Below are 25,206 nucleotides of genomic sequence, written 5' to 3' on the forward strand. Positions count from 1 at the left end.
TGGTTCTACTCCTTTTGATCCTGTGAGGATAAAGTACAACTGTCCCTAGGGTTGCCAAGGCTGTAACCTTTGTGGAAGTAGACTGCTCCATCTTCCTCTTACAGAACAACTGGGGAGTTCAAACCACACCCCTTCCAGTCAGCAGCCGAATTCTTTTTTTTTTTTAATTTTTATTCAAATATTTACTGAAGAGCTAGACAGATACAAAGTATATAAAACATGTTCAAAAAGGTGAGGTCAAGTGAAAAGCAGAATATGGTTCACTGAATTCCAGTCGTCAATAGAAAACGCCTTAGGAAAGCAAGAATAAGATTGTTTCCAGCCTACACGGGGTGTGGTTGGGTGGCAAATCAGGAAACGGGTGAGACCTGTTTCTCTCCCCATCTTTGAGCTTAATTTACCAGTAGTGCCCATAACTGTTCAATGCACTTTTTCTATATTTGCTTGCATTTTTGCTTTAATGTCTTCTTCAGAACTAGGTCCATTTTGAGTTTTGGGAGGGGTTGTATTTTTTTTCCTGTTTTTGAAAGATTCTTATCCTTTCGATCGTGGAGTCAATGGTTTTGAGGCTTTTTCCATTCTGGTTCGATTTTTGCGCATTTTTGGACGGATTATCCCGTGCAGATTTCTTCAATGGTGCTTTTTTCTTCAGCTGCATCATCCTCAAACTCATAATCATCATCGTCATCATCTTCATCAGTGGCAAGTTTCACCTTTTCCTGTGGAACTTAGGTACCACCTATCTGCAGGGGCAGATCCTTTTCCTGATATACTTAAGCGTTTCCTTCCTCCTCCTCTTCATCCTCTGACTCTACACCTTCCTCCGCAGCTAATAAGTGTTATCCACTTATACGCACAGGCCCTGAGCTATGCTTCAATCGTAAGATGACAGGTGTTGGTATTTCAAAGTCCCCAAGCGAAACCGTTGGCTGTGCAGACATTTTCAAAGTTGCCGGTGTTCATTTAATTGGGCTGCTCTCGTAATTCATTGCCTCCATTTCAACACTGTGCAATTCATCTTTTGCACCAGCCGCTAAACTATCCGTCCTTAAAGATAACTGGTGCTCGTTTTCATCATTAACCACCTTCAAGTGATAATCTTTGGCAGCTTTCAGTTCACAACCAAAAAGGTCATTTGGGGGCCTCAGGGGGTTCGTGTCCATACCCATTGAATCATCCATGGGTCGGCGGCTCACACTTGTGTGGGAGAGAAGGATGGTAATAAGACACTACTGTTACCAGGAGCAGCCACGCAAGACAGAATCACAGCAGGGCAGCAGCCGAATTCTTTAAAGCCACTGACATCAAGTCTATTCCTACTTACGGTGACTCTCCATTAAGCTTCTGATGATGTAAGTCTTTACAGGAGGAGATTGTCTCTCTCTCTCTCCACTAATCTTTCTGTCTCTGTAGACTTCCCCATTCATGATTTTTTGTATGATGGAATCATATATCATATATGAAATTTTATGCTTGGCTTTATCTAGACGGCTGGGGGCTAAGGTGCGCCTAATCTTAGCTATAGTCTTCGCAATTGCATGGTATGCACCAGAGAACTGGACCGTGACTAGGGATGATAGAAAGAGAATTGATGCCTTTGAGCTGTGGTGCTGGAGAAGAGTGTAGGAGAACAAACAGGTTTGTCCTGGAGAGGGTGAAGCCGGAATGCTCCTTGGAGTCAAGGATTCTGAACCTTCGTCTGACATACTTTGGACATATTGCAAGGAGGGACCAGTCCCTGGAGAGGGACATCATGCTTGAGAGGGTGGAGGGACAGTGCAGGAGAGGAAGACCCTAGATGAGATGGATCAATTCAGTGACTGGGGTGGAGGAAGTAGGTGTGTTGGAGACAGTGAGATTGGCACAGGATAGAGCAGGATTTAGGGCTATTGTACTTAGGGTCTATGAGTTGCAAGCGACTTGATGGCACACAACAACAACAACATATTCGGAAGCAGGAGTGGCATCCACTTCCTAAACAACATGCCTCCGGAAACTCTATGAACTTTGATAAATGTCAATAGTGGCAGACGGGCTTCAGGCCTTTTGTTCATACGGTCACTATGAGTCGTGCTCAACTCAAAGGCAATCAACAACAATGCTTACTATAAATGTCAATGTTCATCCATGATATAATGCATATCAGCACTTCCTTTCATTTTATTTCCAAATTAACTGAATGTTCCAAATTCATGTGCCATCGAGTTGGAACTAACTCATAGCTGACCCTCTAGTGGGCATAGGAAGAGATTGCTCATCTTTCTCCCATGGAGCAGCTGGTGGATTTGAGCCACAATACCTTCAGGTTGCCAACGCAGCTCCTTACCACTAGGCCACTAGGACTCACTTGGATACACTACATTTTATTTATCAATTTGTTCATTGACAGCATTCACTGTTTCCACTTTTTTATTAGCATGAGTAATACTATGAATTTTAGTATACAAGTTTTTGTGTGAATATATGTTTTGTGTCATTTAATTCTCAACATAAAGCGAGCATGGCAAGAATTATTATCTTTATTTTGCAGATGAGGGATCTGAAGTTCAGAAATAGCATAACCAAACAAAGCTTGAACCTTTAACTTCTGATTCTGAGTTCAGTGTGTTTCCCCCTATGTGACAGCTGAGTGAACCTAAACATATTCTGAGTGGCCTTCCTTTTTCTACATCTATCTGCCATTCAGAACCCTGAGAAGACGTAAAGGAAGGAACTTGGAATCAGTGGTGTACTGAGGCCGACTCATAATAGCTCTCCAGAGTCAATTGTTAAAATTACGACAATGTCATGAACTGGTTCATTTCATGTTACTAACAGAATTTATATCATGGATATTATCATACTGCAGGTCAGCAGGCAACCACTCTCACTTTGTTGCTGAATATTTATTTACTCATTCTGCTTAGAAAATTTGGGTTTTGAGATTATTTGAGCTTTCAAATACTAGTAATCTCTGTAATCCAAACAAGTTTGGCCAAACATATCCTAAGCTTACTGAGAGCAAATGACATTAATAACTTGTTGTTGTTGTTGTTGTTGTTGTTGTTGTTGCTAAGTCTCATTGAGTAGCCTGTGTCTCGTAATCTCCCTATGCACAACAGATCAGAACCTTGATGTTAATAATAGTCATATATAGCCCCTCTCTCTCTTCACTGCACTGGGAGCAGCTTTCCTGCCACAGCCCCTCATCCCCTGAAAATGTGTACCTGCACCAAGTTTGTCTCCACCCCTTTCCTGGTCAGAAGTGCCTCTCAGCTGCATTGTCTGAAGTGGTCCTGAAACAACCAGAGACACTGAGAGATGAGAATTTCAGCTGCTTGACAGCCCCACGTTCCTTGATTTCATTTGTCCCTAGTCGCAATTTCCAAACCAGCACTGTCTCAAGGGATATTGACACAGCAGCCAAGTTCATTGGGGCGGGGGCTGCCACGGTTGGAGTGGCCAGCTCTGGAGCTGGGATTGGGACTGTGTTTGGGAGCCTCAACATTGGTTATGCCAGGAATCCTTCTCTGAAGCAGCAGCTCTTCTCCTACACCATTCTGGGCTTTGCCCTCTCAGAAGCCATGGCGCTCTTTTGCCTGATGGTGGCCTTTCTGATCCTCTTCGCCATGTGAAGGAGCCATCTCCACCTCCCATAGTTTGTTGGTTTTCTCTCCCCATGTCTCATCTACCCTATGTGTTCCTTTCCCTGTAACTCCCCAGGCAGCCTGGGGGAAGTGATTGGCTCAGGGTTTGACTGAGGAAAGATAAAGAAATACTGTTAATAAGATATTTTAAAAGATAATAGTCATATATAATATACATTCACACATCATTTATTTCAATATCATTCACACATCATTTATTTCAATATTTGGAAATAATAAGAAGTCATTGTGTCGGTCAGAAACTCATCAAGAGGGCTTTTGGGGATGAGATTGTAGACGGGTTGTTTTTGCTATTGTTGTGTTCTGTCCAATTGAAACTGACCCATAGCTGACCCTCCAGTGGGTTTTCAGAGGCAGTAAATCTCATGAGAGGAGATTGCCCATCCTTCTGCCATGGAGCAACTGGTGGATTCAAACTGTGTCTTTAGATTGGCAGCACAGCTTCTTACCCCTAGGCCACCAGAGTTCCCATAGTTTCATAGTTTGACACGTAATTTTATAGTCTGACACCTAGTTTCATCAATTTCATTTAAATTATAAAATTTAAACTGACTGCTCACACTAAGTCAACAACAAGGTTTGGTGAGGGAATATTTTATTAATATTAATTTTCACCTAGACATTTTACTTGGATTCCAATTAACATCTATGGAAACAACAGTCAAGAAATCAAAGGATGAATTACATTGGGCAGACTCTTCTTGATAACATGCCCAAAGCATATGAGATGAAGTCTCACTCTCCTTGCTTCTAATGGGCATTCTCGTTGCACCTCCTCCAAGACAGATTTGTTTGTTCTTTTGGCAGTTCATAGTATATTCAATATTCTTCAACATCACAATTCAAAGGTAGAAACTCTTCTTTGGTCTTCCCTTTTCATTGTCCAACTTTCACATGCATAGAGTATACCACTGCTTGAGCACATAGCACCTTGATCTTCAAAACAACACCTTTGAACTTTTAGCACTTGAAAGAGGTATTTGACAGTAGATTTTTCCAATGCAATACATCCTCTGACTTCTTGACCGCTACTTCAAGTATTGATTGTGGATCCTAAAATGAAATCCTTGACAACTTTAATCTTTTCTCTATTTTTCACGATGCTTATTGGTCCAGTTTTGAGAATTTTTTGTTTTCTTGATGTTGAGGTGGTATCTGTATAGAGAGAGAGAGGGCTGATGTCTGAGCTTCATCGTTAACTCTCATCTAGGCATTTTACTTTGCACCACAACTAATATCAATAGGAGCAGCAGTCAAGAACTTACATGGTGGGCTTCATCAAAGTGCATCAAAGCTTCATTTTCTTCAAATATGCTTCTCTCATCTGCATAAAACAGGTTATTGATGAGTCTTCCTCCAATCCTGATGTCATGCTCTTTTTCAGTTATAGTCTGGCTTCTTGATTATTTGCTCAGCATACAGATAGACCAGGTATGGTGAAAGAACACAGCCCTAACACACATCGTTCCTGATTTTAAATCATGCAATATCTCCTTGTTCTGTTCTATCAATTGTCTCTTGATCTATGTACATGTTCTGTTGTTCACAATGTCATTCTGTGATATAGTGGATTTGTTGTTCAAAATGGCTTTCCAAAGCCTTTGCCTTTGACTTGCCACATGGCTAGGCGAGAACATGCAAATAAGGCATATAAATGACTCATGCTGGAATTGGTCAGTTTTGCCATCCCACCAGGTTTAAATAGAACAAAATTAGAAATAGAATATGAGAATCTCACTACCAGCAACAAAGAAGCATCAGAGATTGCTGCATGCATTCTTCAGGGCCAGGGTTTCCTGCACCAGCAAGACAGGGATGTAGAAGATAACAGCATCAACCACAGTGAAGAACCAGAGACTGATGAACAGAGCTGACTTGAGACTGCCATCCCACAGAGTCAGAGCCAGTGATCTTTGTCCAAGCCTACTGGAAGACTCATGATTGGCAGGACTAAGAAAACTTTGCAACACCGATCTACAGCCAAGGGACTGAAGGTCAAAGGGCTTATCAGCCCCCTTGAGAAGTTGTCCTGAGTGAAGAATTGCATCCTGTTGCCAACCTGAATTATAACTTGCTAACATTCCTCGTAAAGCCTGGAAATCAAAAGAATTGTCTGTGAGTTCTGTGTGGTTATTGCAACAGATTATAGATCCAGTACTAGAACAGTGAGAACCTGAGAGGGGAGTGTGGGAGTATATCTGGACCCAGAGGAATTAGTTTTGTCCTGTGGAAGTTGTTGATGGGGACGGTTCCCCCTTGTGAAGTTAGTGGAGATTATTCCCAGCCATCGCCACACCATCAGCATTTTATTATTCTTGTTGTTAGGCACCGTCAAATCAACTAAAACTCATAGAAACCCCATGAACAAAATATCTGAACCCTGTTCTATCCTGTGCCATCCTCACACTTCCTGACACACAAGAGCCCATTGCACCAGTCACTGGGTCAATCCACATGGTTAAGGGTCTTCCTCTCCTTTGCCAATCCTCCACCCTTCCCAGCATCATGTATATATCCATAATTCACTTATACCTACACTGTGGAATGCTTTTACAGTCAATAAATTGTAAGTAAGCATACCTCTGGTATTTTTTACTTTCAGTCAAGATACACCTACCATCACCAATGATTACTTTGTTCCAATGGCCTCTTCTGAGTACAGCTTGAATTTCTAGCAATTTTTTGTCGATGTATTGCTCTAGTAACTTATCTTTTATTATCTTCAGCAAGATTTCACTTGCATGTGATATTAATTATATTGCCCAGTAATGTCTGCCTTCTTTTGAATAACTTTTCAACTAAATGGGCACAAAACTTGATCTCTTCCAGTTGGTTGGCCAGGTAGTTTGTCTTCCAACTTTCTTGGCATAGATGAATGAACACATCCAGGGCTGCATCTCTTTGTTGAACTATCCCTATTAGTATTCTGACAATCCCTGAAGCCTTGTTATTTTCCACTAACACCTTTCCGTGTAGCTCTTGCTCATTCAGTGCCATTGATTCTTGCTAATACACAACCTCATGAAATGATTGAGCACCAACCAATTCTTTTTGGTATAGTGACTCTGTGCATTCCTTCCATCTTCTTTTGATGCTTCCTGTGTAGTTCAATATTTTGCCCATAGCATCTTTCAGTATTGTCATTTAAGGTTTTAATTTCTCCCTCAGGTCTTTCAGCTTGAGAAATGCTGGGCATGTTCTTCTCTTTTGGTTTTCTAATTCTGGGTCTTCTTCCATTTCCTTATAATCCCTTGCTTTGTTTTCTGCCCCTCGAAATCTTTCCAGCTCTCTTCAAAATTTCTTTAGCTTCTGTATATTTAGGAGAAAGTTTCAATCTCTTCTGACATCTATTTTTGTCTTTTCATTCTTTCCTATCTTTGATGAACATCTTTTTTTTCCCTTTGTGGATGATATCTTTGAGGTTACTCCACACTTGTTATATCATTAGTGTTCTGTTCATATTTTCTTGAGATGGTCTCCATATTCAGGTGGCACTTATTTTCATTTCCTTTAGCTTCAGTTCAAATGTTATATGAGCAATTGATGGTTTTTCCATAGCTGGTCCCTAGGCATATTCTGACATTCTCTACCATCTCTTTGCACAAGTTAGTCCATTTGATTCTTGGGTATTCTATCAGATAAGGTCCTCGGGTATAGTCATTGTTTATGGTTGTTCGGTTTTCTTTTAAAAAAAAAAGGTATTTGAAATAAATGAGTTGTTGGTAGTACAGTTGTATCACATGTTCTCTGGCCTCATTTCTGCAGCTAAGGTCAAATTTATAACTAAAAATCCTTCTTATTTGTACATAATGATAAAATTGGGTACAAACAAGTATTATGCATCTTTAATGAAAGGAATAGTATAAAACTATAATAGTTCTAAAGGAGTCCTCATGGCACAGTAAATTAAGTACTAGATTGTTAACTAAAATGTGGCAGCTCAAATCCACCAGCCATTCTGCAGGAGAAAAATGTGGCAGTAAGCTTCCAAAAAGATTTACAGCCTTGGAAGCTCTATGGGGCTTCCTACTCTATCTTATAGGATTGCTAGAAGGTTGGCTAAAGAGAGGAAGACCCTCAACAAGAAAAATTAGTGCCATGATTACCACAATGGGCTTGGGCATGACAGAGATTGTGAGGCTGGGGTAGCATAGAGCAAGGTTCTATTACAAAGCAGATCTGTCACTCATAGGCTCTCTATGAGTCATAGTCAATCTGACAACAACAACAATGAGTAGAAATAGACTTAAAGGGAGTTAGTGGGTTTAGAGAGAGTTGTGGTGGTGGCGGTGTGTACCATAGAGTGATAATCAACCCACAGCTGGCCCTCCAGTGGGTTTTCAGAAGCAGTTAATCACCAGGAGGAGATTGCCCATCCTTCTTCCATGGAGCAGCTTGTGGCCTCAAACCATATATACCTTTGGGATTGAAGCACAGCTTCTTTATAGTGAGTAGTCACTCATTAAATTTTTTTTTTAAAAAAACACTTATTGAATCACTACAGACATGCTTCATTTTATTGTGCTTCACTTTACTGAACTTCAAAGATATGCTTTTTACAGATTGAACTTTTGTTACAACCTTGTTGATCGAGCCCATCAGCACCATTTTTCCAACACCCTATGCTCACTTCATGTCTGTGCATCACATTTTGATAATTTAGCTTTTCTCATAATGCTACTGTACATTTCATAAACAACAGTATGGTGTAAACAGAATTTGAATATGCACTGGGAAACAAAAAAATATGTCTGACTTGCTTTATTTCAATGAGATTATATATATATATATATATATATATAATTTTTTTAAATTTTTTTAAATTTTTTTTACTGTGGTCTGAAATCAAACCTGCAATATCCCTTAGGTATGTCTGTACTTTGTTGAAAGACTAGGCTAGATGTTAAAATTGTGAACTTAAAATAAAAGTACAACTGATGTCATCTTGCAAGTTTTGACTGTCCTTCTCCCCCATCTCCTTGTTGTAGATTCTCTGTCCCTTCACCCAATTTAGTACATGTCTCTCATCTAATTAGTTATGCCCCCCCCCAATCTCTTATTCCTGGTAACTCATCAAAGAAAGTGTCTTTCTGTATATAAACCTGCCCTAAACTTTTTCTAGGGCGCTCTGGTGGCCTAGTGGTATGAAACTGCACTGCAATCCCAAAGACATGCGGTTCAAATTCACCAACTGCTCCACAGGAGAAGAATGGGCAATCTCCTCCCATGCAATTAATAGCCTCTGAAAACCTGCTGGAGGGTCAGCTATGGATCAGTTCTGATTCAATAGTACTCAACAATAACACAAACTTTTTATAATATTGGTCTCATATAATATTTTTTTCTTTTGTGATTGACTTCTTTCCTTTAACATGACCTCAGGCTCAACTACATCAAGAGGCTTCTTACTGCAATCCCAGAGGTGTGCGGTTCAAATCCACCAGATGCTTTGCTGGAGAAGGAGGAACAATCTCCTCCTGTACCAGTCAAATCTGATTTGACAGTACACACACAAAAAAATAATAATAAAAATAAAAAATAAAAATAAAAAAAGAGGCTTCTTAAAGATTCTTTGTTAGGAGAGCTCTGGTGGCCTAGTGGCAAGAAGCTGTGCTATATTCCCAGAGGTGCGTGGTTTGAATCCACCAGATTCTCTCCTGGAGAAGAACGGTATGCACCCACAAAAAAAAAACATAATAACATTTTTAAAACTTAGGCTTTTTTTATAAAAAAAAAAGATTCTTCATTATTCTTTAATGTTACTTAGCATTCCATTGAGTGTACATACCAAAGCCTGTTTAAACATTCATCTGTGGACTGGCATTTAAGTTATTTTCATCTCTTCTTTTATTGTAAATAAAGCTGTGATTGAACATGTTTTTGTTGTTAAGTGCTGCTATGACTCATGGTGACCGTATGAACAACAGGCCTGAACCCTGTCTTATCCTGTGTTTCATCCTCATCATTCTGACACACTTGAGCCCATTGCTGCAGTTACTGTGTCAGTCATCTCGTTGAGGCTCTTTCTCTCTTTTGTTGACCTCCACCCTTCCAAGCATGATGTTCCTCTCCAAGGTATAGCCTCTCCTAACAACATGCCCAAAGTATGTAAGATGAAGCTTTTTCATCTTTGCCTCCAAGGAGCACTCTGGCTGCACTTTCTCTAAGACATACTTGTTTGTTCTTTTGACAGTTCATAGGATCTTCAGTACTCTTCTCCAGCACCACAGCTCAAAGGCATCCATTCTTCTTCTGTCATCCTTATTCATTGTCTTGCTCTCAGCCACATAGCAAATGATTGAAAAAATTATGACCCGAATCAAGTGCACCTTAGTCCTCAAACTGACATCATTGCTCCTTAATAATTTCGCAAGATCCCTGACTACAGACTTTCCCAGTGCAATACGTCTTCTGATTAGTCTGCTAACTTCTGGTACCAAGTGTATTGATTGTGGATGCAAGTAAGATGAAGTTGTTGACAGTTTCAACATTTTATCCATCTATCATGATGTTGCCTATTCGTCCAGTGGCAAGGATTTTTGTTTTCTTGATGTTGAGATGCAATCCATATTAAAGGCTGCAGCATTTAAGCTTCTGCACCAAGCACTTCAAGTCCTCCTGACTTTCAGTAAGCAAGGCTGTGTCATCTCAGAACAAGTCATACCAGCTCTCCTTTCTTTAAAATCTATATCTAGCAGTGGGATTACTGGAGCAAATAGTTTTCAATTTCCAGCTTTTTACAGAAAATTCCTATCATTTCCCATATTGGTTGCGCCATTTTGCAGGCTCTGCATTAGAGTTCTAATATCTCCACACCCACACAAGCATTTGTTGGTTTCTGTCTGAATGAACTTTGCTACCACTGCTGGAAAGACTTCAGTCTGTGTGTGTGTGTGTGTGCGCGCGCGCACGTGTGTCTGTGTGAAAAGAAAGTCAGGTGAAAAACCTGTGTGTGTGTGTGTGTGTACTGATAATCATTACCAGCATAAATCAAGATCTAAACAAAACAAAAAAACACCCCAAACTTGTAGCTATAGAGTCCATTCCAACACATGGTTTGTTGTTGTTGTTATGTGCCGTCGAGTCGCTTGCGACTCATAGCAACCCTATGTACAACAGCCCTAAACTCTGCTCTGTCCTGTGCCAATCGCACTGTCTCTGACACTCCCATCACAATTATCCCAGTCACTGAATCAATCTACCTCATAGAGGGCCTTCCTCTCCTGTGCCGTCCCTCCACCCTCCCAAGCATGATGTCCCTCTCCAAGGACCGGTCTCTCCTCGCAACATGTCCAAAGTATGTTAGATGGAGCCTCAGAATCCTTGCCTCCAAGGAGCCACCCGGTTTAACCCTTTCCAAGACAAATATGTTTGTTTTCCTAGCAGTCCATGGTATTCTCAACACTCTTCTCCAGCACCACAGCTCAAAGGCATCAATTCTCCTTCTATCCTCCTTGGTCATTGTCCAACTCTCTGATGCATAACAAGTGATTGCGAAGACCATGGCCTGTATCAGACGCACCTTAGTCTCCAGAGAGACACCATTGCTCTTCAGTACTTTGGAGAGGTCCCTAACAGCAGACTTTCCCATGGCAATGCGCCTTTTAATTTCCTGGCTGCTGGTGCCAAGACTGTTGACTGTGGAGCCAAGCAAACTAAAGCTGTGTACAATCTCAATCTCTTCACCATAAAAAAAAAAAACAAACTCACGCAACATATGGTAACCGCATGTATTAAAGAGTAAAAGTGTTTCAAAGGGTTTTCTTGGCCATAATCTTTATAGAAATAGCCCTGGTGATGTTGTGGCTAAGTGCTCAGCTGTTAGCCAAAGGGTCAACAACTTGAACCTACCAGTTGCTCCATGGAAAAAAGATGGGGTGGTATGCTTCTGAAAAATTACAGCCTTAGAAACCTTACAGAGCAGTTGTGCTCTCTCCTATAGTGTTAGCCTTAGAGCCTCCATGGAGCACTTCTACTCGATTCTATAAGGGCACTATGAGTCAGAATCAACTTGATGGCAATGGCTTTTATTTGTTTGGTTTTTTTTAAATTTTTTTTTGGCAATGGCTTTTGTATTGATTTGAGTCTTAGAGAAGTAGACCACCAGGCTTTTATTTCATGGTGCCGCCAAATGAGGCCAAATGAGTGACCTTTGTTACTGTTGTTTGGTGCAACTGAGTCAACTATAACTCAAAGTGGCCCTCTGAACAACAGATGTGCGCTTTGCCCTGTCCTGTGCTATCCTCGCAATCTCTGATCTGCTTGAGCCCATTGGTACAGTCAGGTGTCAGCCCATCTTGTTGAGGGTCTTCCTCTCTCTTTTTTCCCCCTCCACATTTCCCAGCATTTTTCCAAAGACTGACATCCCTGGCAACATGCCCAGAATGTGTGAGACAAACTTCCCTCATTCTTGCCTCTAAGGAGTACCCTGGTTGCACTTCCTCCAAGACATATGTGTTGCTCTTCTGGCAGCCCATGGGAGGCTGAGTACTTTTTCCCAACACTACAACTCAAAGGCATTGATTCTTCTTCTGTAATCCTTCTTCTTTATCCAACTTTCACACACACAGGAAGTAATTGTAAAGATGATGGTTTGGATCAAGTGATTAATTAAAAAACAAACAAAAGCCTTTCATTACCATCAAGTCAATTAAAATTCATAGGGAACTTACAAGACAGAGTAGAACTGTCCAGTAGGAACAGACTGTATCATCTTTCTCCAACAGACTAGCTAGTGGTGGGTTCTGACAACTTACCTCTCTGTTAGCAGCCCGATTCTTTTTTTTTCTTTTTTAAAAAATTTATTATTAACTTCAGTGAAAATTTACAGAGACTTCGGATTTCCATTAATTCATTGTTGCACTTTTCTCCCCTCCTAACCCTCCTCTCCCCAGTACACTCACTACTCTCATGGAAAAGTAAAAGATAAATTCTTTCATTGTTTTACAATCCCTTCCCCCAGGGCCACTCCACTATACAGCCTTCACTCTGGACTCCTGTCATGACAAAAATGCCTAATCACATATCCCTTTTAAACAGGTTTCTCCCTCATGTTTCAATGCAGTAGACATTATTAAACCCATCTTTCTCAGTCTGCCCGCAACCCCGAGGTCAGTCCTGTTTTACAACAGTGGCACCATGCAGTACTTGTCCTTTTGTGACTGAGATATTACACTCAGTATAATGTCCTCCAGGGTCACCCATTTTGAATAATATTGAATGAGTTCCTTGTTTTTTCAATGCAGCATAGTATTCCATTGTGTGAATATACCACAGCTTCTCTATCCATTCATTTGTTGATGGGCACCTAGGTTGTTTCCAACTCCTTGCTATTGTGAACAAAGCCGCGATAAACATGGGTGTGCATAGAGCAGCCCGAATGCACCATTAAGGCTCCCTTATAGGTTACAAGTTGAGCACAAATCCTTTTTCTGCTACCCAGGGGCCTTAATCAACATCAAGCATTCCTAGTAACCCATCTTCTACAATTCCTATAGCCAGCTACAAACTTGACATCTCTACCTTCAAAGTACAAAACGGAAATTTTTATCTCTCCCTAAATCAGTCCTCTTTATGCCTACTCTTCTCCATTTCAGTAAGTAGTCTACCACCCGCTCACTTTTTCAAGCCAGTAATCTAAGCATCATCTTCCTTTTTGTCTCTACCTCCCATGTTCTTCTGATGAGCCCATTGATTACTCTATCTCTATAGACACTACCCTATTCCAAGCTAACCCCAGGTCTCCCTGCTTCCACTAAAGACCCTCTCTAATCCATTCTCCCTCCACCAACCAAAATAATTTTCTCAAAAATTAAATTATGCCACTTTTTAAAACAATTCCTTTATTGGTGATCCATTTCATCTAGAGTAAAATTTCTAGTTATTATCATGGCCCTGGTCCATCTCTCCTCTGTAATGTTTACTTCTTTGTTTACCATGATCCATCCTCACTGTTCTTTCAGTTGCTAGAATATACCAAGTCTTCCCAATTCAGGGGGCCAGTGCACACACATTTTTTTCTTCTTTTGCTGGGACCATTCTTCCCTGGCTTTTCACAAAACTACTTGCTTCTCATCATTCAGGAAATACTTAATGGAAATACTGCATTGACTGCTTCAGAATTCTATAGAAAAGAGGGGTGGGCACAGTAACATAGCTGATGGTGGAAAGGGGTGTGCTTAGGGGACTTATACAGTCTCAGATCCACATTTGTATAGAAAAACACAGTTATTACATAGATTATGGTTGTTGTTGTTGTGTGCCGTCGAGTTGCTTGCGACTCATAGTGACCCTATGTACAACAGCCCTAAACTCTTCTCTGTCCTGTGCCAATTGCACTGTCTCTGACACTCCCATCCGGATTACCCCAGTCACTGAATCAATCTACCTCATAGAGGGCCTTCCCCTCCTGTGCTGTCCCTCCACCCTCCCAAGTATAATGTCCTTCTCCAAGGACCGGTCTCTCCTCACAACATATCCAAAGTATGTTAGACGGAGCCTCAGAATCCTTGCCTCCAAGGAGCCACCCAGTTTAACACTTTCCAGGACAAATCTGTTTGTTTTCCTAGCGGTCCATGGTATTCTCAATACTCTTCTCCAGCACCACAGCTAAAAGGCATCAATTCTCCTTCTATCCTCCTTGGTCATTGTCCAATTCTCTGATGCATAGCAAGTTATTGCAAAGACCATGGCCTGTATCAGATGCACCTTAGTCTCCAGAGAGACACCATTGCTCTTCAGTACTTTGGAGAGGTCCCTAACAGCAGATTATGTATAGATTATGTATGGATCAAGAAAAATATCCTTTTTGCTCAAAATCACTGGCAATAAGAGAGATGCAAATCAAAAACAAAAATGTCATGTCACCCCAGTAGTGACGGCAAAGTTTAACAGGACAGGGAGCAATAAATTGAGAGGATGTGGGGAGATAGGAACTCTCATACACTGTTGGTAGGATTGTAAAATGGTACAACCACTCTGAAGGCAATTTGATGTTTCCTAAAAAAGCTGAACATAGAAATTCTATAAGACTCAGCTATTCCCCCTGCTAGGAATATGCCTCAAGAAAATGAAAACTGAAGCACAAACAGAGATTTGGGGCTTTTAATTTTTTTTTAAATGATGTGTGTGTGTACCATCAAATCGGATCTGACTGGTACAGAAATAGATTGTCTCTCCTTCTCCAGCAGAGCATCTAGTGGATTTGAACTGCACAAATGGAGATTTGTACACCAATGTCCATAGCAGTATTATTCACCATCACAAGAACATGGAAACATCCTAACCATCCAACCACAATCGAATGGATTGAGAAATTGTGATACATTCACATAATGGAATACTATGTAGCACTCAGAAGTAGCAATTTAAAAATTTACTACCTAACTTGAGATGGACTGGAGAGCATTACGCTGAGCAAACTAACTCGATCTCATAAGAACAAATACTGCATAAAACTATTATTGTAGAAATAGAAAGATAACTAGTAAAACATGTATGAGGATCCAAGGAGGGGAGGGGAGGAGCAGAGGGGTGCAGATGGGAAATTAGAGGGTTGCACAATTTGATGGGTGGAGAGGCGTGAGTAAAGGAAATGGGAAAGGTCCAGTGGGGAATCTGGAAAGAGTGGGTAATGGTGGGCATAGTTCAGTGTGGAGTAATTTTATTAAATATAATGAATGGGAATGATTGTATGAAACACAATGTGAATGAAAGTGTGAAACACAACATATATTAAATTTGTAAGCAAATCAATTTAAAATATTTATTTTTATGTATTAAAAATAGCATTTTAACTGCTTTTATTCGTACTTTAAATAACACTAAGTAAACATCACCTGTCCATTAAAAAAAATAATTTAAAGTGTCTCAAAGAAAGTAGTAAGCAAGTCCATGATGTTGGAAAAATAGACAAGAGCCAAAGAGTTTTCAATTTATTCTGAAGGTAACAAAAGTGTATTTGCACCTTTTAGTAGAAGCATGACCCTGGATAACTAAAAACTACAAGACCTGTTGTTGCCTTGAGTTGACTATGACACATTACAACCCTATAAATACCAGATCTGACCCTTGCACTATCTGTGCTATCCGCTCCATCATTGTTAGTCATTATTCCAGTCCATCTTGTTGAAGGTCTTCCTCTCTTTCACTGGCCCTCTACTTTTCCAACCATGATGTCCTTTTCCAAGAATTGGCACCTCCTAACACCATAGCCAAAGTACCTGAAACCAGAGTTGACGGCACTTAACACCAGCACCATTGGTTTGGCAACACAATTTCTGACCATTAAGTCATCAGAGCTCCTCAACAAAGGGGTTGATTAGACAATGTAGTTAATTTCACTAATTAATGGCAGCTAATGTTCTAAAACTAAATGCCTATGAATGCGTGTAAACTCAATATGAGCTGTGAACCTTCACTAAAAAATGAGAAATGTTTGTAAAAAACACCAGGAAAGGGTGTTGATGAGAACATTGTCTTTAATGCCACTACAAAGTGAGATCCATGAAAGCATGGCACGTGTCTGTTTTGTTCACCGCTGTATCCTCACTGTTTAATGGCCTGACGACAGGAGCCAACAAGATTTCTTTAATGAATAAGGAAATACAACAATAGTATCATACGACATAGCCAGTTGTAGGAAGACAAAGGCCTTTTTTTTTTACAGCTTTCAGTGTCATCTATGATTTTGCCCAGAGCCTTTTCCATGGAATGATGAGAATACAAACAACATGAAAATAATTTTTTAAAATGAGTGGCAAGAATATTTTCGTATGTATTCGTTTTCCACACTTCTTTAATACTAGTTTATTTACAAAAATTGAATACATTGCTTTCTAGAGCAGATTCTTTCCATTTCTCTCACCCTCCACCCATCAAAATTTACAATTCCGTGATACAACTCCCGTCCCCCTGTACATCCTCATCCCTCTGATTCTACCTTTTAATCTAGTTTCCCTCTTGTTTGTGTTGTATTTAATTTTTTATCACTATTCATTTTAATGAAAATTTACAGACTTTGGATGGAAATTCATTCATCCTGGCACTTTTTCTCCCTGCCCCTCCCCCAGTTCGCTCTTCTCTTAGAAAAGTAAGAGAAAAATTCTTTCATTGTTTTTAATTTCTTGATAGGCTGTGAGGAAGTGTAGCCCCTGATACAACTCGTTCTTACATAATAACTCTGTATAGATACAGGGCTGCAGGGCTTAGGAGACATAGGAGCAAAGCGGATTTTTTCCATAAAGTGGTAGGAAATCGGCTTTGTTTGCTGTCTAATCACCCAGCACAATGCTTGGCACTTCAGAATTCAGCAAAGTCTCTTACAAACCACTTTCTCATTAAACTATCAGATTGGGGTGCCTATCCTTGTATTTATTTAATGCCACCCAAGGTACCATGTAATTTTGATTTGTGAGTTTTTTCTTGTGATCATATTACTCTCTCCCTTTTTAATAAAGTGCTGCTGTGCTTGCAAAAAAAAAAAAAAAAAAAAAGAATTCAGCAAAGTCTCAAGCTGGCCGACAACTGAATTGCAGGGCGCTGTCCAACACGGATAAACCCTGGACCCTTGCCTTTTGGACTCGCTTTTTGTACAAAGGAAAGACTGAACCTGGCCCTGCTAAAGATCCCACCTTCGGTTGCCCAGAAACGAGGGCGGGGACAGCAGCCACCGGCTCCGGGGAAAGCCGAGGAGGGGTGGGGACTGCAAATGCCAGCCTCCCTTTGCCTGCGGCCTCCGGAAGGGCCCCTTGTCTTTCCCCCGCACGGCGGAGCGGAAGTGCCGTGATCTTGTCGCTTGCGATTGGTGAAAACACGAGTTGCTTTGCGGCAAAAGAAAAAGAAAAGTCCCGCATTCGACTTCCGCTTGTCGCACACGTGTGATACCCAGGCTGAGAATATGAGTGCGGCGGCTTCTGTAAAGAGGTGAGCCCTGAAGGGAGCCTGAGTCACATTGGGGACCGAGGTCGCTGGGTTTGTGGCTGTGGAAGACGCTTTTTGACAAATGACAGTGCTTCCCCTCTGAGCTCTTGCCCCTCGTCACCATTTCTGCATTCCCAGCTTTTAAAATGCTCATGTGATTCATTTTGTTTCATTTGTATCATGTGCGCCTTTCAGCGTCATCCCTGGTGGTCCTAATACGGCCTCATCTTAAGTTACTATGTTTCGTTTTACCTACCACGTGACTCTCTGCCTGCCTTCACGCTCCCCGCCACTCCCGCGCGGGCTGTGCGTGTTGGGAGTGAGTCACAGTCAACTAGACTGCATTTAACATGTTGGAAACTTTTGCTAATTGGACGCATCCCCGACATTTTCGCTCCTCAGTTTCATGTTCCTCTCATGGGAGAACTAAATGTAATTCTTTAAATAATGGTTGCCTTGAAAATATTGGTGTCTAGGGAAAACAGTTTATGCGTTCAACTGTTTTTACCCATTTCTGTTTCCCTACTCCTGGGAACAAGTGATCAGATGTCACTTTGTGAGTAGGTTCTCCTCCTTGAGAGTGATGCTTAGAAATAATAATGGTGGAACTGCCTTGCCTCAAGGACCAGCAGCGGCATCTTCTACCACCTTATCTAGGATCTGACATTTTTACACTTTTCCAGAAGTCAGTGGGGAAGTGCAGCGCCAATCTCAAGAATGTTAAGTCTGTTACCTTCAGTTATCATGAACAACTACTGCCTCATTGAGTGAACTGAAGTCTAAATGTCAGTTTGTTAGACGCTTTCCTATTGTTAGTTGTCAAATCCAGTCTGTTCTTGAGTCTTAAAGACCCTATGTTCATGCTGTTTGCTTTGTACCTCTTGGGAATACTTTTTAAATATATATGTATATATATTTTGTATCCATTGTTGCATATTTTCTCCCCACCCACCTCGCAATGCACTCCTTGTTCCAGATTGTTCTCATACATATAATGCATAATCATATATTCCTCTCAGACAGTTCTTCCCCTCAGCTGTTCTAATCCGGTGTTCATTGTCTGTGGGAATACTGTTTTATTCTAGGAACTGTAGATATGTTTTAGAGTTTGTTTTAAAAAGAAGAAAAGGTCTTTCAAGTGATAATATGTTTCTATTGCTTCCTTTAACAGCCTTTTGGCTTTGAGCAAACAAGAAGAACTAGAGGATTTGCCAAAAGATCAGTCCCTGAGTGCCAGTGAAGATGAAGTAGGTGACAGCTATTAAATAATGCCCTCTGCACTTTTGCTACCCAACTCATAATTAAGCTAGACAGCACATTCCAAGGAAAGAATGCGCTGGGCAACATTGTTTATTTTGTCCGGTCTCTCAAAAGAAATTACAGTTACCTTGTGGTTTTTTTGTATCTATATGTTGTATTAAGCTCACTACTTGTAACATTGTGTTGATGGGAATTTGAAAGATACATAGTTACAGCCCTCAGGTTACTTAAGTGTAGTTGAAGGTTTAAGACCAAAACGTGTGATCCTTATATTCTTTTCCAAGTTTAGATTCATGTAGGGTTATCTGATTATCTACTGAATTATAAATTACATTTATATGTCTGTAATTAAGCTAATAATAATAATAATAAATTTAGCTAATAACAAAATTTTTAAAAATCCTATCCATTGCCAATGATTTGATGGCAGATAGTCCATTGGATTTCCAAGGCTATGTATCTGAACAGGAACAGACTGTCTCATCTTCTACGGAGTAGCTGGTAGATTTGAACTGCTGACCTTTTGGTTAGCAGGCCAACATGAACATCCGGGCTCTTTTTATTTAATGACAAAAGCTTTTGTTACCTTCTCCCTCCCCCCACCCCCAAGAGCTCTCAGGAATTCTGAGGGCCTAGCGGTAAGGAGCTGTGCTGCCAACCTGAAAGCACATAATTCTAATCCACCAGCTGCTCTATGGGAGAAAGATGAGCAGTCACCTCCTCTGCAAATTAAACCCAGTGTAGGGTCTGTGAGCATCACATTCTCTCAATAGATAGAGATACAGATAAATTATTCTCATAGCACTTGTCTTGTTTGATTTGTGTAACCTTCATTGTCGTCGAGTCAGAACCAATTCATAGCTGGCTCCTCAGCAGGTTTCCAAGGCTGTGAATCGTATGGGACGAGATTGTCCATCTTTCCCCTGCAAAGTGGCTACTTGAACTTCCAGATAGGCACAGACACAGCCTTTGGGTTAGCAGTACAACTCCCTACAGACTGTACCACCAGAGCTCCCATTTGTGTTGGAAAGCTTACAGACCTCCTTTAGTTGCTTGGTTCTCCACCAACAAAAAGAGTTTTTGCATGGACCTCAATTTCTGTGCTATCTTCTCCCTTTCCTTCATTCTCTTTACTTTTTTTTTCCTAGGGGGACAGTGATGGAGAAAGGAAACATCAAAAGCTTCTGGAATCAATCAGTTCCCTTGATGGCAAGACTAGGTAACATTCCCCCCTGTCTGGGTGGCTTATCGCTCACTGAATTCCACCAGGAGTGCCTAGGACTGAAGTGGCAGTATGGCATAGTTATTAAGAAGCACATACTTTGGAGACAGATTGTGAGCAAGCCGTTTATCCTCACTACACTTCAGTTTTTCAACTATAAAAGAAGATTCAAAATAATACCTACTATTTGAATTGGTGTGTGTTTTTATTGTGTATGTTCGCATCACAATTAAAAAATTGTGCTGCCTACCTCACAAAGTTGTGAGGTCTCAATTCATACACATGAAGCTCTTAAACTAGTGCCTGGCATTTGGTAAACATTATATAATTATTGGGTATTATTGTCCCTACTGCTATTACTATGTTAAGCCTTGGCACATTTGATTTCTTACTTAATCCACTCATAGTGTCTTCTGAGGGATTGAGCAGGCATTACTAGAAAAGGTAATTGACTTGCCTCACCAAGCTGATCAGTAGAAAGAGCCAGGATTCAACTCCAAGTGTGTTTTCGTCCCAAGCACGTTCTTTTTCCACTAGGCCTACTTTGCAGTGCCTTGTGGTTTTTAGGGGATAGACCCACAGAAAGGGAAATGGTGGAGGCTAGATTTACTCCCTACACTCATTCCTAGTGAGGTTGGTGTATGCAAAAGTCAAGGTCAGGAGTTTGTCATTAACCTCTGATGATGAAACCTGACCCTATAACAAAGTATATGAAATCTGAGTAAGCCCTAAGTGATGAAAGAAATGTGCGCACTCTGACTATATTTTGCCCAACTACAGGTGGAAATTGGCTGAGAGATCAGAGGCTAGTCTGAAGATCTCAGAGTTCAGTGTCAGTTCTGAAGGTAAGAAGAAAGATGTCCATGCATGGAGCTTGTGAGGAATTTCTTCTAGGTTCACAATCTCTTCCGGGACTTGATGAGATACTTCTGGGAGAGGGTTTTCAGAATGACTGCCTCTCACTATAATAATGCTTAATATTTGCATAACTCATTAATATGTACCATTTGATTTTTATTTCCATTCTCAAAACAACTCTTTGCACAGGAACAAGAGAAAAGCTGGTCCTTTCAGATCTGCTTCAGCCTGTGAAAACTTCATCCTCCTTGGCCACTGTGAAAAAACAACTGAATAGAGTCAAATCAAAAAAGACTGTGGAGGTGCCCCTTAACAAAGAAGAGATTGCCAGGGTAAGTTATGGAGCCAGTCGTCTTATTGAGGGAAGAAATTTAATTGACAAGGAAAGACAGAATCATCTCAGAGAAGGGAGAATTACTGTGCTGAGAAGTAAGCAAGAGCTTATCACCAGCATCCTAATTGCCTGGTTTCCTGTTAGTCATTTGAGTGTGATACTTAACCTTGTGGCTCTCTCCTTTTATGTACATTGGCTGCTTTAGATCCACAGAGAAGTGGCATTCAATAAAACCTCCCAAGTTCTTTCCAAATGGGATCCTGTAGTTCTAAAGAACCGAGAAGCAGAGCAGCTGGTTTTTCCACTGGAAAAGGAGCAGTCATCTGTTGCTCCCATTGAACATGTGCTCAGTGGCTGGAAGGTGAGTACAAGAAAATGAACATAAACCTCAAAAGGTGAGAATGTGAGACATGTTAAGTCTAAATTCCAGTTTAACTCAGAAAGGGGTGGCATGGCTCCATTGTCAGTTAGGTGATAGCCAATCAGATTAGCTCTGTAATCACCTTTCATTATTTTATAGTATACTCTGCTTGGTTATTTCCATATTTTTTTTGTTGAAACCTTAGATTACGAGAATAGAATATAAAATTATGCTGCTGCGTTTTTTTCCCTTAATGCTCCAATTGTTAAAGGGCATTTAAAGCTACATGTTGATTCTAGGAAAATCAGAGATTCAGTAGCACTAATGATGCCTTAGGACAATAAGATAGGTACTAGAACTCAAAAGTTTCCCATAAAGGAAAATTACTTTAAAATAGAAGTCTAACATGTAAAACCAAACCTGCTACTGTTAAGCTGATTCCAACCCAGAGCAGCCCTGTAGGCCAGAGGCGAGCTGCCTGTAAGGTTCTTAAGGCTGTAACTCTTTACAAGAGCAGACTGCCACATCGTTCTCCTGTGGTGCAATTAGTGGGTTTGACCCACCAACCTTTCAGTTAGTGACTGTGCCACCAGGCCTCCCCATGGTTCTGGGCTGCAATGAAAGGAAATGGGTATTTTAGAACTGGGTTCCTAACAAATGATACAAAAGGGTGGAGGGGAACCCCAAACTTTTGTGATGAGGTATGTTTGGTAGGTGGAGGGCCACGAGCTGCTGTTTAATGAGGTTAAGATTGCTTTTCTCTTGGGAGATTCTGATGATAGAAAATATTCAGGTTGCGGGTGGAATGGTGGTTATAACCTTACTTGGCAAAAGTCAAAGTTGGCAATCCTGTTCGCACTCTAAAGTCTACGAGCAACTGCTTTAGAACAGCTAATCTTTCTTTTTCTATATACCTTTGGGGTTGTCTGTAATAAGTGGCTCATTCTTAAACAGGAAACCAATCAAAGCAGAGCCCAAACCTTAAGTTTATGGTCTCCTTGTGCTTCTTTGTACTTTCTAAAAACCCAGGAATAATGTCCTGTGTTTGGCAAAGTTGAAATGACTAGGTCTAATCCAGATAAATATTGCCACAGTAACTAGAAATCCAGCCAGTGTTGCTTCATATAGTATACGCTCTGTTTCTGATGATGCTGTCACTACTTTCTAGGATGCTTCCTTTCCACATGAAAAAAGAGAGATCAGGTTTAAAGTGTGGCTGCAGAATGGAAAGGAGACTTTAGGAAAAAAAAATAAGAGGTAATGCAATTTTGCAGGGCTGAAAAAGATTCTGAGTACAGAAGATACATATATGTATATGTGTGTATGTATATACATTGTATATGTATATGTATAGTGTATATATATGTATAATATAGTAGAAATCTGCTCCTCTCCCCCACCTACTTACATTTACTCTCTTACTCAGAAGGAGCTCTGAGAGTGCAGTGGATTAAGCACTGGGCTCCTAATGAGAAGGTCCGTGGTTAAAGTCCACCAGCCACTCCATAGAGGAAGATGAGGCTCTCTGTTTTCATCTTGTAGCCTTGGAAAACCCTGTGGACACTTCAGCTCTCCTAGAGGGTTGCTATGAATTGGAATTAACTCAACAGCAGGAAGCTTTGCTTTGGTTTTTCTTAGTGCTCGCCTGAAAGTAACCACTTTTAGTACAGTTTTTTTTCTTCTTCTTCTTTGGGTTTCATTTATGTATTCATATCTCCCTCCTTTTTCTGTAAGGTCAGCATACTACCAGTGTCTGTTCTATTTGCTGATTTGGAGGTAGTGATGGTGGTGGTGGTTAGGTGCCGTCGAGTCAAGAACAATTCATAGCAACCCTGTGGGCAACCAGTCTGAACCCTCTCCTATCTATCCTGTGCTTTCCTCACTATCTCTGACATACTCAAGCCCATTGCTGCAGTCACTGTTTCAATCCACCTGTCTTCTTTCGCTGCTCCTCCAACTTCCCAAGCATGAGGGACCACTTCTTTCGAGTTAAAGAAAGCAAACCATAGCAAACCTCGATACTGAGTTGGTCATTGCAACTGGTCCAGTGGTGTTGGAGGCGGTCCTCTAAGACTTCTCTGCTCTCCAGAAACTCTTTCTGGAAGATAAAATGGGGCCCAAGTGGGCAGCACTGAATACTTCATGCCACTTATTCTTTCATAGATTCCTTTATGAGAAGTTAAACCAGAGTAGCACAGAGAAATAAGGTAATTCTTAAAGGCAGGAGGTACTTCTCTGACTAACTCTCTTACAACTTAAGAGTGTAAAACACCAAATTATATAGGTTTCTTTTGGAGGCTGAGAATCAAAAGTATGTTCTGTAGTTTTAGTCCCAGCCAAAGGCAATATTGGTTCTGACTCATAGCAACTCTGTAGGGCAGAGTAGAACTGTGCATAGGGTTTCCAAGGCTGGAAATCTACAGGTCTGTTTTGGAGAGGGTGAAACCAAGCTTCTCATTGGAGCCAAGGATTTTGAGACTCTGTCTCACATACTTTGGGCATGTAGCCAGAAGGGACCAATGTTTGAAGAAAGATATCATGCTTGGAAAAGTCAATGGACAGTGCAGGAGAGCAAGCCTCTGGATGAGATGGATGAACACAATAACTGGGGTACTGAGGATAGGTGTGTGAGAGACAGTATAGTTGGCTCAGGGTAGAGCAGGGTTCCAAACTGCTAAACATCGGGTCGCTCTGACTCATAGTCTACTTGACAGCACGTAACAACAACAAATCTTTATGGAAGCCGACTGCCACATCTTTCTCCCACAGAGCAGCTTGAGTCGAAACCACCAACCTTTCAGTTAGCTGTTGAGTGCTTTAACCATCATGGCACCAGTTTGGGCTCAGCTTCCTAAACTTCCATTTCACTCAGAAGAATTAAATGGGGCAATACATCCAAAGAAGCATTTGTAAACTGCAGAGCATTAGAAGTGGTGACCGTACCCCGTCTCCTCTAGTCATTCACCCATTTTAACTTATGCCAGTACTTCCCAAAGTGTTCCCCAGACTTTAGTCTTTCAGTATCCCTTCATGCTGAAAATGGCTTCATGCTGTATGCTCCCACCAGAAGCTGCCAAGTCACAGTCCACACTATCATTTTAAAGGCTCTGATAGGATAAACGTGGAACCTGAGTGCACTCAAGGTATACAAACTGATGTTTTTAACTCTCTTACAGTTCGTTCCTAAACATTTTAAAATCCAAGTAGATCTTGTTAACTCATGGGAGCATTGTTCTGAGGAAGATGCTTTGAGCAGACCTGGTCTCCACGGCCACCACCACACTCTCACCTGATGGAGCAGGCTGTCTTTCCCTTCTCCCCTGAAATTGAAATGCCTCTCAGGTTATTAGCGAGGGGCCAACTCCTGTGCCCTATTCATCCATCTCTAGCCTATTTGGCACAGTTGACACATCACATTCTTTTTTTTTTTAACATCACATTCTTAAAAGTGCCCCCTTGGCCTCTGTGGCATACTCCTGATGTTTTTATTATCTGAGGTTTTTTACCCTTGCTCTGCAGATTCCATGAATAACTCATATCGATTGCATGACTTTTTAGTGTCATCTGTATGTCCTGAAGACTGCTGTCAACCCCTTCTAAGCTT

At 40.9% G+C, this 25,206-nt stretch overlaps 1 protein-coding gene and 1 pseudogene across 1 annotated transcript in view; one reads left to right on the forward strand and one right to left on the reverse strand.

Annotated features, from left to right (window-relative positions):
• Window positions 1-420: 420 nt before the first annotated feature.
• On the reverse strand, window positions 421-1,181 carry LOC102846454 (annotated as a pseudogene).
• A 166-nt stretch (window positions 1,182-1,347) lies between these two features.
• Window positions 1,348-25,206, forward strand: part of UTP14A (UTP14, U3 small nucleolar ribonucleoprotein, homolog A (yeast)) — a 34,988-nt gene continuing 11,129 nt past the window's right edge. Inside the window, exons 1-8 of the mRNA XM_006881865.1 lie at window positions 1,348-1,352; window positions 3,356-3,610; window positions 17,293-17,424; window positions 18,739-18,814; window positions 19,976-20,046; window positions 20,830-20,894; window positions 21,097-21,239; window positions 21,447-21,602. Coding sequence (XP_006881927.1) covers window positions 1,348-1,352; window positions 3,356-3,610; window positions 17,293-17,424; window positions 18,739-18,814; window positions 19,976-20,046; window positions 20,830-20,894; window positions 21,097-21,239; window positions 21,447-21,602 — 903 coding nt within the window. The remainder of the gene's footprint in view (window positions 1,353-3,355; window positions 3,611-17,292; window positions 17,425-18,738; window positions 18,815-19,975; window positions 20,047-20,829; window positions 20,895-21,096; window positions 21,240-21,446; window positions 21,603-25,206) is intronic.

Source organism: Elephantulus edwardii, unplaced genomic scaffold (genome assembly GCF_000299155.1).
Source record: "Elephantulus edwardii isolate Elephantulus edwardi_28Jun2011 unplaced genomic scaffold, EleEdw1.0 scaffold00016, whole genome shotgun sequence".
Classification (NCBI taxonomy): Eukaryota; Metazoa; Chordata; class Mammalia; order Macroscelidea; family Macroscelididae; genus Elephantulus; species Elephantulus edwardii.